This window comes from Anser anser (assembly GCF_964211835.1).
Source record: "Anser anser genome assembly, chromosome: 1".
Lineage (NCBI taxonomy): Eukaryota > Metazoa > Chordata > Aves > Anseriformes > Anatidae > Anser > Anser anser.
In genome coordinates, this window is record NC_139720.1 from 187,246,030 (window position 1) to 187,260,317 (window position 14,288).

The window sequence follows — 14,288 nt, forward strand, 5'->3', positions numbered from 1 at the left end:
TATTACAATAAGGAAACCTTTGCTGTGCAGCAGCATTTATGCACAGGCCTGTTGTATGTGGATGCTCGACACTTGAGAGCAAATCAGCCACTTAAGATCACTTCTACTTAAAAGCGTGGTCACCTTCAGTAGGCATCCTCTGCATCTGTGGTGAAAAACAGGCACCATCAGAGCAATTAAAAGTGTATTATTTGGTCTGTTATCCCTGTGCTGTCTGGTAGCAGCAGTGACACAAGCCGTGTTTCCAGTTGCACTTCCCTGCTTTCTGCAAAGCTGCTGTGCTGTCCAGGCGAAGGGAGGCTGTCAAGTGGGGCCTGTGGGTGGATGGCCACAGATTCTCTTTGTCCCTGCAGCAGGCTGAGACAGCCTTGCTGTCCCTGGGAAGCTCAGGTTATGCCCTGAGATGGCAGCATTGCCCTTATAGGTTTGGGCCTGCCAGATGCCTACTAGAGCGTATGGTCCAGCTAACCCTGCTGTCTACCACCTCCAAACCATGAGGAGGCACACAGGAACATGCTGGTGGCAAGGAACTGACAAGTTACTCATCATCCCCGTTTAGTCTCTGATGGAGAAGTTAAATCCTAAGGAAAAAGCAAAATGCTCACACTCTTCCACTCTGTAGCCAGTCCCAGAAGAATACTCCCACTTTCTTCATAGTCACAGCCCCCTCATGGACTTGTGAGTGCAATGTGAAATAGCACAGCTTTAGATCGGATGCCATTAACCATCTAACACTATTTTAATCATAATTATTGCTCTTTTATGTGGTAAACGAGCTCGCTGAGATACATGCTACTGTAGGCTTTCTGCAGTGCCCATGATAGCTTGTTCAAAGGTACCTCAAGTACTCTTGCACAACATTGTAATCTAGCGTAGCCACCGCTTCAGCCTCTATTGATCAATCCTTCATCTTGGCCCCATGAGGTGTGCTAAGAAGTAAAAGCTGTGCCTTGTCTAACATGCCAAGACTTACGCACGTAGCTGTTTTTATGGGTGCAACCTGCTGTGCTATTCATGCTTGAAAAATGTTCAAACTGTAGTCTCCAGTGAATTTTTAATCAAAGTCCTCCTCAGCTAAATAAGAGAGGAGGAGACCAGAAACTCTTGCAAAATAACTAGCCTAAAAGATTTATATAAAGAAAGCCATTCATCACTTTCTGGAAAAATCTGTTTTCTTGCACTCTTTCTTCTTTACTCTTCAGGGTTGCTGAAAATAGTATGATATTTATGGTTTTAGTTATGCAATAGAAGGGCTTTGTAGACATCTTTATAGTTCAGATATCCTAGAGAGCACAGTTTTTATGTTCTATACTTTTATGTTGAATAATAGAAGAAATTTGGAGGAAGTATCCTGGTCCTGGGAAGTTAACTTTGGTTCTGTGAAACTAACGTCTATTGCTTAATATTTAATCGGGGGAAGAAAAAAACCAAAAACTTGTTAGGCTCTGTGGGCACCGGGGAAGGTATTTCTGGAAAGACATTAATTGTTAATTCACCAATTGCTGACTGTTACCATTTCATAGTATGCACTGTTAGAATTGATTAACCATCTGCTATTGACTGACTTTTGAAGACCTGAGTTTAAATCAAACCCACAGACAGGAAAGAAATTCAAGGAGAAAAGGCTTGATACTGCAGAGCACGGTTTCAGTTAATACCACCCTGCATTAATTGGCAGTAACATGCTTGACATAAGTGGCTGCTGCAAATACTGCCCTCACCTCATGGCAGATAGACCATTCATTGCTTTGTAAAGTGTAAGAAAAAGCACTTCATAAATACAAATATAAACACATTGCAAGTGGTGCTTGTAAAAGGAAGCAAGGACCTGGCTTCTGGCACGTTGCCTTTTTACACAGCGAAACAAAATTGTTATTCAAACCTAACAGGAGTTTGGCCAATTTAACAGGCAAGATTTATTACAGAGTTTCTTTTACTGCTCCAGGATATGATTTCACGTTTGCAGAAGAAAAGAGAGATTATATCATTTACATAACAAGGTAATAAATAAATAATTGGTTACTGTACTTCCAAGTATACTTCCTCGTGTGCACAGATGATAAAAACTGCATTCAGATGTTGCTGGTCTGATTTCACTCCCAAACAGGGGGCTTAAGGCTGAAATGTCATCCTGAACTCACCCCTTGTGCCTGAATAAATGATAGGGACCCGCTGTGTGAATGAGCTAGGCAGAACCTCGCAGGGTAAAGTGCTCTTCAGGGACGGGGAAGTCTGAAAACCATTCTGTCTGATATAGCTGTCAGCTGCGTTAACTCTTTCTAGGATATCACCTCTCTTTTGGCTGCAGAGTCTCACAAACTGAATATGTGCTCTCTTTTCTTACCAGACTACCTGATGAGAAACTTTACCAAGTAGACAATTTACCTGCAGAAAATAATTCTGCTTCAAACTGACTTGGTGGTCTATTAACGTATTCTACATCCTCTATCTTCTCTGGAGTTTAGGTTCCCCTTGCACATGAACGTTTGTTCTTTTTCTTCTGACTTCACGCTGAAGTTTCCCCTTCCCTTTTTCTTAAAGTTCAGCTTCTTTCCTTCTCATCCCTCACATCTCAGCTCAGATTGTTTTCTTTGTTTTGAGGCAGATCCTTCGCTGATGTTATGGACACTTCTCTGGAGCATCTGGAGTATATTAGATAAGACCAAAGATCTGTCTAATCCACTACCTCATGTTAAAAACCAGCTGGTACAGGGGCTTCACAGGAAGGAGCTTAGGGAAGACAGATTATTTATCCCACATATTTTGCCACATGCTGATATCTAATACTTAGGGATCAGGTAATGCCATGAAGTACATGATATTGTACTTTTGCCAAATATTTGGCTTTTCTCTGTAATTCTCTCTCTGGTTTAGCTTGGCCTTTTCTTCCTCCTTTTCCTTGACTCTATGTTCCTTGACGTACCTTGATCAGTCACCAGCCAAAGCAAGAGGTTCTGATGTGGTCCAGATTTGACATCGATTGGCTGCAAGCAGTTTCCAAAGCTGGAGTTCTGCTTCTACAGTGGGAATAAACTTGCACAGGCAGACTTGAGCTGCATCTCAACAATGCTGTGTTTTTTTTTAACAGTTTTGATTCTGTTTTGTTTTATTTTTAAGTAGTGTCTGTTTTCTCAGGTTCAAGCCTTCGGTGGTTGCCATTTCGTACTTTTTTCTAAATGGACATGATTTCTGGGAAAATTCTTTTTTGTTTTTTCCCCTCTCCTTTCTCTGAGTGAAAACAGTGTTTCATTACCCTGCAGCAGAGCCTTAAAAAACAAACAAACAAACAAAAACCACCAAATAACTTAAGGCTGTTGATAAAATAATGAGAGTTAGTGAAGCTGGGACTCCTCTGTTGCCTTCAGAAAAATACCTACTTTTTCTTTAACCAACAGTTAAAGAAACCAGCAGTTTCCTGTGATGTATTTTTTATCCCAATGTGACTGCAGCAGGGTTTTTTGTATTGCTTTTGCAAAATTATCCTTTCCTTATTCTTTTTGTTGTTGGTGGTGGTGGTCCAGATCACCTTTGTGGTACTGCTTTGGTTTTGAGCAAAGGCCAGAAGTAAGTAGTGTCCCTTAGTGTTTGTTTCTTCCTCTGTTCAGTCTAGCTTCCTCCTTAATCTCTGCTTTTAAACTTTTTTTTTTTTTTAATCTTTCTCCAAACACTTATGTGTTTCCACTTGCCAGCTCAGCTCTGGCAATATAATCCAAATGTGATGGATGCCCCGGGTCGTGATGAAGATAATTTCAACTTTAAGGATATCCACTTAATATTCCTTCATTTCTTCTTTTTTCCTCTCTTGTTTTTCTTTCACTGGCAGTAGCTATCAACTGAATTAGACAGCGGGATGACCTGGAAATGGCACAATGCCATCTGTTTTTGCAGCTAAGGTGAAATAGTAATGTTAATTCTAAAGTGTCTTCCAGTAGGATTTTGAAATATATATATGAGAGAGTATTAGCTTCAGTATTACCCTGGCATATGTGCTTCAGTATTAGCTGCAAGAAGAGCATCTTACTACCAAAAATGTCACATTTTGTGCAGAGAAAATGCTTTCTAAAATCTAAATATTCAGAGTTTTATGATATGGAAACAGTCTTTTAAAATAGGCTAGCAGTAATGACAGGTAGCTGTTTTGAGTTTTATTCAGAATTTCTTCATCTTTCTGGTATTCGGTCAGACTTTAGACAAATATTTGATGTCAGCCTGTTTGCAATTATAATGGAGCAGCAAGGGTTGATACGCAGAACCATGACAGGCAAGTATGTAAGCATGCCAGAAATTTTCAACAGGGGCTCTGAACACGCAGGTTGGCAAGTGCTGGACTTATTACAAAAGCAGCAGCAGGTGGGAATGGTTTGCAGAGGAGACTCCAGCCTCCTGGCTGACCAACTAAGCCATGACAAATGGTACTGAGTTAGTGATATGTTCAGCTGCCATCATGGGGGATGTAATCACATTGCCCAAACATTATAGTAGTTTTCTGCACGGAAACTACTGGTCCTCCTGCCTTGTTCTCCTCCGTGAATTATGCTCCTTGATGTTCCCTAAAAGTTTTCAGTCATTTCACAAGTAATGTTACTTATATGCCGTGGTCATTTTGCTCCAGGGAGGAGATCTGTTTGATGCTATTACTTCCACCAACAAATACACAGAGCGGGATGCCAGCGGGATGCTTTACAATCTGGCCAGTGCCATCAAATATCTTCACAGCCTGAACATTGTCCACAGAGATATCAAGCCGGAGAATCTCCTGGTAAGTGAAAATTCAGCTTCCAGTGTTGATAACTTGGGAGTGTGTGAGAGAAGGTCTGTGCTTCTTCCTCCTTACAGACACACCCCAAGTTTTTTCAGTCTTTTAAGTCATTTAGTTTTAATCTTAGCATTGTGAAGCTCTCCTAAGATTAATAGCTATTACGAAGAAGGTAGTAACATCAGCTGGTATATCTAGACTATTCACCAGGACACAGCGACAGAATTGTTCCAGTGATCGCTAGAAGTGACCTTTTAGTGAGCTACAGTGTAATTTTAAACTTCTCATAAATACAAAGGTATTGTGTCCTCGATAGACGACTCCATATTGCAGCTGCTTATGCAATTAGCAGCAGTTTAGTTTTACAAAAACTGTATAAATGTTGCGTCCAATCATGTAGCATGTCAGAGCAGAACAAGCAAGAGACTTCCGAGTCCTTCTCTCCCTGCTGGGCCTCACAAATAATCGTACAGAACTTTTTGTTAAGACACTTTCCTAAACAAACATCCTAAATTTTCCTTTTCATGATTGAATGTATATGAACACTATCCACTGAAGACAGTGAAAAAAAAATACCCTGACAATTAGTCCTTCTTCTGGGGATTTTGTGCTCTTAAATGCAGCAGTTGTGTTCTCCCAACCGACTTAATTTCATTTCTTCTGATAAATTAATTTATCCTGATTATTTCACGGTTCTCTGAGTTTTCCCAGATTTGCTGACATGTTCCGGTATGAAGATGTCCCAATCTTCCATACAGTCTGCAACCATAAAACAATGTTCAAGATACCTAGAATATCAGTTCTCTCATCTGTGTGCTGTCTGCCATGTATTTAGTACTGCTTGACACTGAAGAGGTTTTATGGGAAAGCTGACTCAAGTTGATCTTGCCAAACTTCCAGGGAACAGTAGTTTTACCATTGAGTTTTGTCTAGTGGTAGATGCCTTAATAGTTCTGGGTGATGAAGTAGCCTGGGCTAATTTTCCAGAAACTGCTAAAAACATGTTGGGCAGAGGTTTAATTAGAAACCAATGACTGATATTTCTTTAGCAGCACTTGGTGTTCGTAAGTAGCGGCATGCAGAAGTGACAGCAGTCACATGTCAGGATTCACTTTGATTTGGGATGTACAGTAGTGTCTTGGTCTGAGGAAAGGCTTGGCCAGCTTTTGACTTGAGATGTCTCTGAATGCCTGGCATCAGTAGGATGAAGCTTTTGGGGGAAGAGAGGAAAGTTGTCAGGAGGTGGGGGCAACTGGGAGAGGATTAAATCTGCCTGCCCAGCCATCTCTGGTAATACCCACTACCAGATTTCCTTTTGCATTGCAGACATATTGTTTCTGAGTGATTTTTCCAGTGTCATATGTATATACAGGTCATACATTGCTATTGATACTGAGCTGTGAGTATGCAGCACCTCACTTCTTGCAGCAACATAACCCTCAAAAGCCAGCGTTTGACTAACAAATTATATTAATTCTCTAAGATTTATCAGATCTTTGAAATAAATGAACACTGCCTTAGAAGAGAGCTTTTGAATCAATCTTACATGGGTTCTGACCGTATCTATGGTGTTAACTGTTCATGGCCTTAGGTACCTCCTAGGTTCTACTTTGATAGTTCCTTATATCATCAGATTGCAATTAAGGTTATTTTCTTGGCTTTTATAAAACACTTATAAGCCCACCTAACAATCAGATGTCCTAGATTTTAGGGTATGCTGAATCTCTGAGTTTTTTTTATCAACATGCACATTTTTTGTTCTCTAGAGAGGGTATTCCATGTTTTAATTGGAACGTTTTTCGTAATTGCTGCTATTTAGCACGTTTATTTTGTCAAGTCATGGGATGTCTTTATAGCCATATAATAAACCCTAGAGAACAACTTCTCTGACTGTTGCCATCTGCAGTGATCACAAGAGCAGCTTAGAAAATACTGACAGTCTTTATAGTAATAGGATACATATGGTGGCACACAATTATGTGTGGCTGCATTCAATTAGTGTTGTACAATTACACAGTTTTACTGCTTAGTTAAAACAGTGAAAGCACTACATAGTGGGTAATTTGCACTAATCCCCATTTCTTTAATTGCCCTTCCATATTTAAATGCAGTAGAACATACATAGCATTTGTTCTGAATAACACGAGCATTAAATTATCTTTCACATTCCTTGACTGGCAAGTAATATACCACAGCTTCACATTGGGCTCCTTTTTATATGAAGTTATAACAGGGTGAGGAAAAGTTACTTTCTTCAGTTTTACAAGTCAACTAAAGTAGTTTTCCAAGGAAAGTAATCCCTGGAAACAGATGGGGCAAAATTCAAGAAAATGCACAGTACCAAACCTTTTGCATTGGTAAATATTGCCAAACAAGCCTTTTCAATAAACAATTTTTAGCATATATGAGTCATAAAAGGTGTGGTCTGTTAATGGAGGAAACTTATAAACAATCACAAGGTCAACACAACTCAGAGAAGTCTTTATAAAAGATAACTGCATGAAATAGAATAAAATGCTAATTAGACTGGATTCATCTCCTGATCTCTAAACGAACACTTTACATTTTTCAGCAAGTGAATATTTAAAGCTGTAGTCTCTAGCCTTTAATTAAAACTGTTGTTGAAATTAGATTTATTACTGCCATTTCAGAGAGCACTTTCTTTAGTTTCAGGAACCAGATGTATTTAACAATCTGTGTTTTTAATAAAACCATAATTGCTTTTTTTTCCAGTGGTATTCTATAAGCCTATCTTTCTTGTGGCTTAGCAGCACAGATATGTGAATCCATATCAAATTGTTGGTCCTCTAAAGTCCAGTTGAATTGTTAGAAATAACATAAGGAAGGGAGAAGAATTTTGTGTAATCTGAATGTCTGCTTATGACTGTATCACCTGGTAGTGGGGATTCAGGACAGAGAGGGGGGTTCCTCTCTAGATGTGACTAGCATTAAAAAAGGACAAGCTTGGGTGCTGGCTTTTGGGTTTGTTGGGTTTTTGTTTTGGTTTGGTTTGGTTTTGGTATAATATAACTAACTATTATGAGCAGATCTGTAGCAAGAAAGACTTCAGGGTTTCATTTTTGCACCAAGTGAACTGTTCAAGGGTCCATTGTAGAAAGCATGGCATGTGAAAAAAAAAAAAAAATCCAGTATTTTGCTCTGCAAGAAGTTGTAGATAAGGCTGATTTCTGATGTAGTACTAGCTGTTCAAAATGGGTATTAAGGGTGATTTTTGTTTTGATTGTGAAGTATGATACCTTTTCTTTTTGTCATGTGGTACTGCTAATTGTTTTCACGCAGCTTTGATTTGGGTTGCAAAATAATGTGATGCATATATACTTCAAGAAGCCCTTCTGTTGACTGTTTCCAGTTTCAAGGTGTTGTTATGGTAAACAGCATTAAATTTCATCGTAAACATTCAAAATGGGAAGCAAGAACCCAAACTAGTAGCTGGATTAAAGAAAGATCCATAGTGTAATGTTTAATTTAGATTGGGATTCTTCTTTTGCAGTGAGACAGCTTTTAAAATTGTGTATTTCTTACTGGGATTGTGACTATATCTTAATCTCCCTTCACACATAAAAAACAAAAAACAAAAAAAACACGCTGCTGTAAAGACCATCTTTTAAGAGAGGAATTTCAAGTGTACTCATTAACAGCCTAGACTACGTACATTGAAGATGATGGAAACTTTCCACCGAGAGACTAGTGTATAACAATCATCCAAGGAGAGGACTGTTTCTGGGTGAAGCAGTCCAGCTATGTTTGTATCTTGCAGCCTCAGTACACAGAGAAGCATCTATTGTTGCTATCAGTGCAGTCACCGTTGTGTTTTCTAAAAATGTGTAATCCCTGTGCAAGTTGTGGAAGTTCTGTGGAACTAAGTTCTGCAGAAGTAAAACTTAAAAACCTTGCACTGTGAACTGGCTGTCAGTGGGGAGTTAACCTAGGAACATCACTGCTGGAAGGTCAGACCTTTGCTTTTGGGCTTTAGCTTCTAGCAAGAAGAAATAAATCCCTTGTTGGCCAGGTAGTAAGGTAAGTCTTCCCAAATACTCCAAGTGCCTTCAAGGGAAGTTGTCCTATTTGTCTAAGTTTTCAAAGCGTGCAGGGAAGTAAGTTGTATGCAAAAAAGAGAAAGAAGACTGTAAATTAGAAGGAACATTTCAGGCAGTTAGTAAATGATGTAGTAGTTCCCTTGGTAGAACTGTTCTAAGCCTTTGAATTTTATTCTTGATTTAGGTTTATGAACACCAAGATGGAAGCAAGTCTCTGAAGTTGGGAGACTTTGGCCTAGCAACCATTGTGGATGGACCTCTCTACACTGTTTGTGGGACCCCAACATACGTAGCTCCAGAAATCATTGCTGAAACTGGGTAAATCACTTCTAGTGACGATTCAGTGATACATTCACAGTGGAATATGTTCTTGCCATTGTGCCAGATGCATGTTCTTGCAGTTAGGATTTTTATGCTGCTTTTGCTTGGGTGTGACATAGAATCATGGCTTAGAACGCTTTAGTTGGAAGGGACCTCTGGAGGCCATCATATCCAGACCAGCTCAAAGCAGTGCTGAATTTGGAGTTAAAGCAGGTTGCTGTCAGCCTCAAAATTCTCGCTTTTTCACTAAGTTACTAACTATCCATTTGCATATACAATAAAAGTTCTTACACTGACCCCAGATTCTGCTAAGTACCATTTACTTAGTTTTATTTCATTATCAAACACCATCCTTTTCTTCTGATTTGTTCCATGAAATAAATATCTGCCAGTTTGAGCAACCTGTGGTCAGTTTTGCAGGCTTTCTGTTGGTGAAGGTCACTGTCTAGCTCAGCAATACAGCACAATGTCTTTAGACATTCATACATTCTGATCTGATGTAGTTTTAACATGTAAATCTAAAAAAAGATATGAAAGCAGAATTAGAATAGGTAGGTAGATAGGACATAGAGAAAGTTCAAATTAGAATACATAAGAAGTTTTTAATAATTCTGAAGATGTTTCCCCTGTTCCTGTACTGTAGTTCCTAGAAATCAGTTTTCTCTAATCATATCTCTCACGCTTCTAGATATGGCTTGAAGGTGGACATCTGGGCAGCGGGCGTGATTACTTACATCCTGCTCTGTGGTTTTCCTCCGTTCCGTGGGTATGGACTGGTCTATTCAACCATCCTTGTTTTGTTAATTGGTTCTTGTGCTGCTTTTGCATTAAGCACAACTGGAAAAAGTTCTCTGCTTGTAGGGTTTGTTTTTTCCCATGGTTTGTATAGTAATTTACACAAATCCCGTAAATGTCTGTGATTTTACTGTAAAGTCTCTGTCTCGTGTTTGTTTATTTTAGTTTAAACTTCATTGCATTACAAAACAAGATCCTCCATTATGGGTTCTGGGTGCCTTGCCTGATGTTTAAAATACACAGTAAAATAAACATCTTCTTTCATGGACCAAATACAACATATTCTGTGGTTGGTAAAAAGTAAATAAAATGTAAGCCGCTTAATAAGGGTATGTCAGATCTTTTCTCCCACTCAAAGCAACTGCAAAGTGTTTGACAGTCCTAAAGGCAAGCAGGTTACCTCAGAAAGAAGATACCAAATGCACTTTGTGTTATGATCTCAGCATTCACACCTGTGGTTGCATGCTTGAGGAGAATAAACAGTTTCCAAATGCATACTCCAATTAAAAGCAATTTCAAGAAGCTTTTTAAAGCCAGCTCAGGAAATAATGTCTCTGTGGGTTTTGTTGTCTTTTTTTTTTTTTTTTTGGTTGGTTGGTTTTTACTTTACAGAAGTGGAGATGACCAGGAAGTGCTTTTTGATCAGATTTTGATGGGACAGGTGGATTTTCCATCTCCATATTGGGACAATGTTTCTGACTCTGCAAAGGTGAGTTTATATAGTTGATGACACTTCTCCAGTAATATTCCCAGTGCCTGACATAATGGCTGTTATCCTTTCACAGATCTGTATTTGACATGTCTCATACATCCCTGCTGCACCTGTGAGTTCCCATGGGTTATCAAGTAAACTGTTGTTCGATCACTGTCTGTTAGATTCCAGGCAGTTCTGAAATGGACCCCATCCCTATATGATGTCTCATACAACAGACACCCAGCAGCATTTACTGACCAAGAAAAATGTTCAGTATCTTTGCTTGATCTACCCTTCTTAGCTTGAAAGCTCCCTGGGACCATGCTTTTTATGTGTTTGCAGTGGGGACTAGGTTCCAACCTGGAGCCTTTGAATATGATATAATAATGTTACAGGGAAGCTGTTTTCCCTTATTAATCTCATTAGATGATACATCTGTTGTTTCTTTCTGTCAAAGAACCAGGCCTAGCATTGCCTGTAACTCCTCATTGGTGTCAGTGTGGTATGAAATACAGACCTCTTTTGTCCGCCAGTTCATGGGTTGTAGCCTCTTGGCATATGACAGGGAGGAGTTAGAGGTTGGGATGTGCTAAAGCAGATACAGCACTTTTCAGATACAGATCCCAATGGAGTTACTTATAATTGCAGAGTAGATCAAGTTTTTTAACTCTTACTAGTGTGCTGAAACAACAGCTTCCCTCACAGACTTCCTAGGGATCTGACATTCACTGTAGTCATACACATATATAGAGAGAGAGACAGATAGTATGTATGTGTATGTCAAAAAACCAAACACATAGACTATTCATTTGGTTAACGTGTAGTTAAGTGTTTTATTTCCCTGATATGTAAGTGTTCTGCCAGTTTACTTCTACAGTCTGTAAGGCAAATCCAGACAAAACTGTCTTCCTATTTCTTTCAGTGTGTGTTTAATCACAAAATATTTACTAAATTTGGAAGTGGATGTGAGTAATGAGAGTAGTGTTCTAAGTTCTGAGTCTCCCTTCTTTGGTGCTGTTAACATCCTGCTTTTGCAGATATGCAGATGGTGATTAGGACTGGTGTTTTAGTTTGTTAACTAATGAGGTTAACAAATAAGATACAGTCTTAGAGTTGGAAGTCCTCTAATTCATGTCATTATTTTGTAGCAGGCTTTATTGCATATCTGATCACAGAATCACTGAATGGTTTAGGTTGGATGGGACTGTTTGAGGTCACCTGGTCCAACCCCTCTGCTCAAGCAGAGCCACCTAGAGCAGGTTGCCCAGGACCATTTCCAGGACCATCAGTAATGAGAACTCTGCAGGTCCTTTCCTGTAAAACCCCTTCTTCCAAATTTTGTTTTGAAGCATTAGACTGCTCATTTAGCTTCTTCTCCTTGTCAGTAATAATTATTAACTTTGGTCTTTGGTGATATCCCTCTATTTGCCATCACACTGCAATCCTATTTTCTGTGCATTCCACTCACTGATGGAATTAGATACGTGTTTATTTACATGATAGTTGAAAACAAGGTAATTGCATAGGAAATCAAAGCATGAAAAAAATATGCTTAGAAGTGGTTTATTAAATATCTTCAATGTCATTTGAACAAGAGCTTAAAGTAAAATTCTAGATCTGCTGACTTTTTCCTTACAGAGAATCTGGCTTTTTCTTAATGGGAAGCTAACCTAATTTCATATGATCATCTGTTTCGTACATAATGTCTTAAGTGCTTTTCTCTTAAGCAGTGGCAACAGAACTGTAACTCAGAACTGTTTTCTAGCTTTTCAAGGTACTGTTAGATAATGATATAAAAGTTCAGCTTGAAGATCAGTTCGTAATTGTTCTCTTTTTTTTAATAATCTTAATATATTTCTGCAGCTGGTAGTTCATTCTGTCTTTGAGCACTCTTCTGTAATCAGCTGAAAAGCACTTTAGTAAATTAAATCTTTTGATTTGTTCTTCAAAACATTTAAGTTTGACCCAATATTCCATTTCTCAGGAACTTATCACAATGATGCTTCAAGTAGATGTAGATCTGCGGTTCTCAGCCTTGCAAGTTCTTGAACATCCATGGGTTAATGTAAGTATTTTCAGGCTTGTAGATGCTGCTTCTAATTTGGCATCTTTGAGCTCTTCTCTGTCACATCCTTTCTATGCCCTTGTGGAGCCATCATGTTCTAAAAAATGCCACAGATTTAACTGGAAATAAGCTGGGTTACATGCTGTTTTAGTACATTGTGCATACATTGGAGTATTTACTATTTTATGCATGCTCAGTTTCATTTTCTCTGAAATAATTTGTGCCAAGTTTTCAACATATCTCAACCACACTTGACAAATTTATACCTCTAAAAATCAGCTTGTGAGTTCAATGGCGCATTTTGCTCTCCTAAAATCAGATGGATTCAAAAATCCGACAGTCATGATTAAAAGCTATTGAAATACAGTCTGTGGTGTTAAGCCTACTTGATCCAGCATGAAACGGGGAAACCTTTAGCATCATACTTAGCTGCTGACATTGAATTATACATATATTTATGTGCAGCCATATCCATTTAATCTGAGTTACCATGAAATAGCTATTTATGCATCTTGGCTTATCTCTAAGCGACTGGACATTTGCCATAGAAGTGGTAATCAGTGAGGTAGCATATGGATACATCTGTCAGAGAATAAAGAGATTTGTCTCTGATTAATATTGAGACAAGGACACTACTTAGTATTTGTCAATTATTTCATATTTAATATTTCTTAAAATATTTGAATGGCAAAAAGAAAAACTGGAGGAAGTCCAGATTCAATTTCAGAAAGGAAGATTGAGAAAAAAAATACAACTGCAATCAGCAGAGAAAAAAAAATCGAAGGAGAAATAAATACTATTTCATTTTCCTTGTTACCAGTTGGAATGTGCAATCCTCACTAGAATGCTATTTTGTCCCTCAGTTAACAGATTCCCTGAGCTGCTGTATCCAAACAATTTTTCTCACTGGAACACTGCTCGAAAAATTCAAAGATACAATAACCTCAAAAGCTAATCTTTTCTTCTTTGGAAGTGACCTTGATATTGCCTGGAATAGTGATGATCACTGAAGTGTTTACAAAGTATATGCTTTAGTCCTGGAGGCTACCTTACTGCCCAAACCATATTTTTAAATTATTTTTACTGTAAATGGTATTATCATGCAGAGCAGTTTTGCTGTGTACAGAGAGTACAAGGATCCAGGACAGTGTGTGATGAAAATCTTTTCATTTTTAAGATGACATTCAAGCAGCTGAAATAATAATTTTCCTTGGTGCCAGGTACTGTCCTTGAACAAAGTGTTCTGTCACAATTTATAATGACTTTTGGTAACTGAAGTGTCTCTTTATCTCCATGGGGAAGAGAGGGTGGGGATTTCTGGCATGTTGGTGAGGAGGAGATGGAGGAGACTGGTAAGAAGCAGTGGAGAGGCCAGGTCACCTGCTGTGTCAGTCTGCATACTTCTGCTGAGGCTATTGAAACACCACTTGTTTATGCAACATAAGCATGTGGCTGCTAATCTTCTTCTTCGTGAAAAAATACATTGGAGCTGTCTGTTCCCCTCAGACACTTTTTATTTATTTATTTAATTTTGCTTCAGTTACTCCACAGTGTGTCTTAGGAAGGTCTTTTAGCAAGATGCATTAAGAAGAGGTGCAG

General features: G+C 38.7%; 1 protein-coding gene across 5 annotated transcripts in view; it reads left to right on the forward strand.

Moving 5' to 3' along the window:
* DCLK1 (doublecortin like kinase 1) overlaps positions 1-14,288 on the forward strand; it is a 244,256-nt gene that overhangs the window by 202,351 nt on the left and 27,617 nt on the right. For all 5 annotated transcript variants that reach the window (XM_083849318.1, XM_083849317.1, XM_083849316.1 and 2 more), the window contains 5 exons: positions 4,613-4,759; positions 8,999-9,132; positions 9,824-9,901; positions 10,543-10,639; positions 12,609-12,689. In XM_083849318.1, the coding sequence (XP_083705444.1) occupies positions 4,613-4,759; positions 8,999-9,132; positions 9,824-9,901; positions 10,543-10,639; positions 12,609-12,689 (537 nt within the window). The remainder of the gene's footprint in view (positions 1-4,612; positions 4,760-8,998; positions 9,133-9,823; positions 9,902-10,542; positions 10,640-12,608; positions 12,690-14,288) is intronic.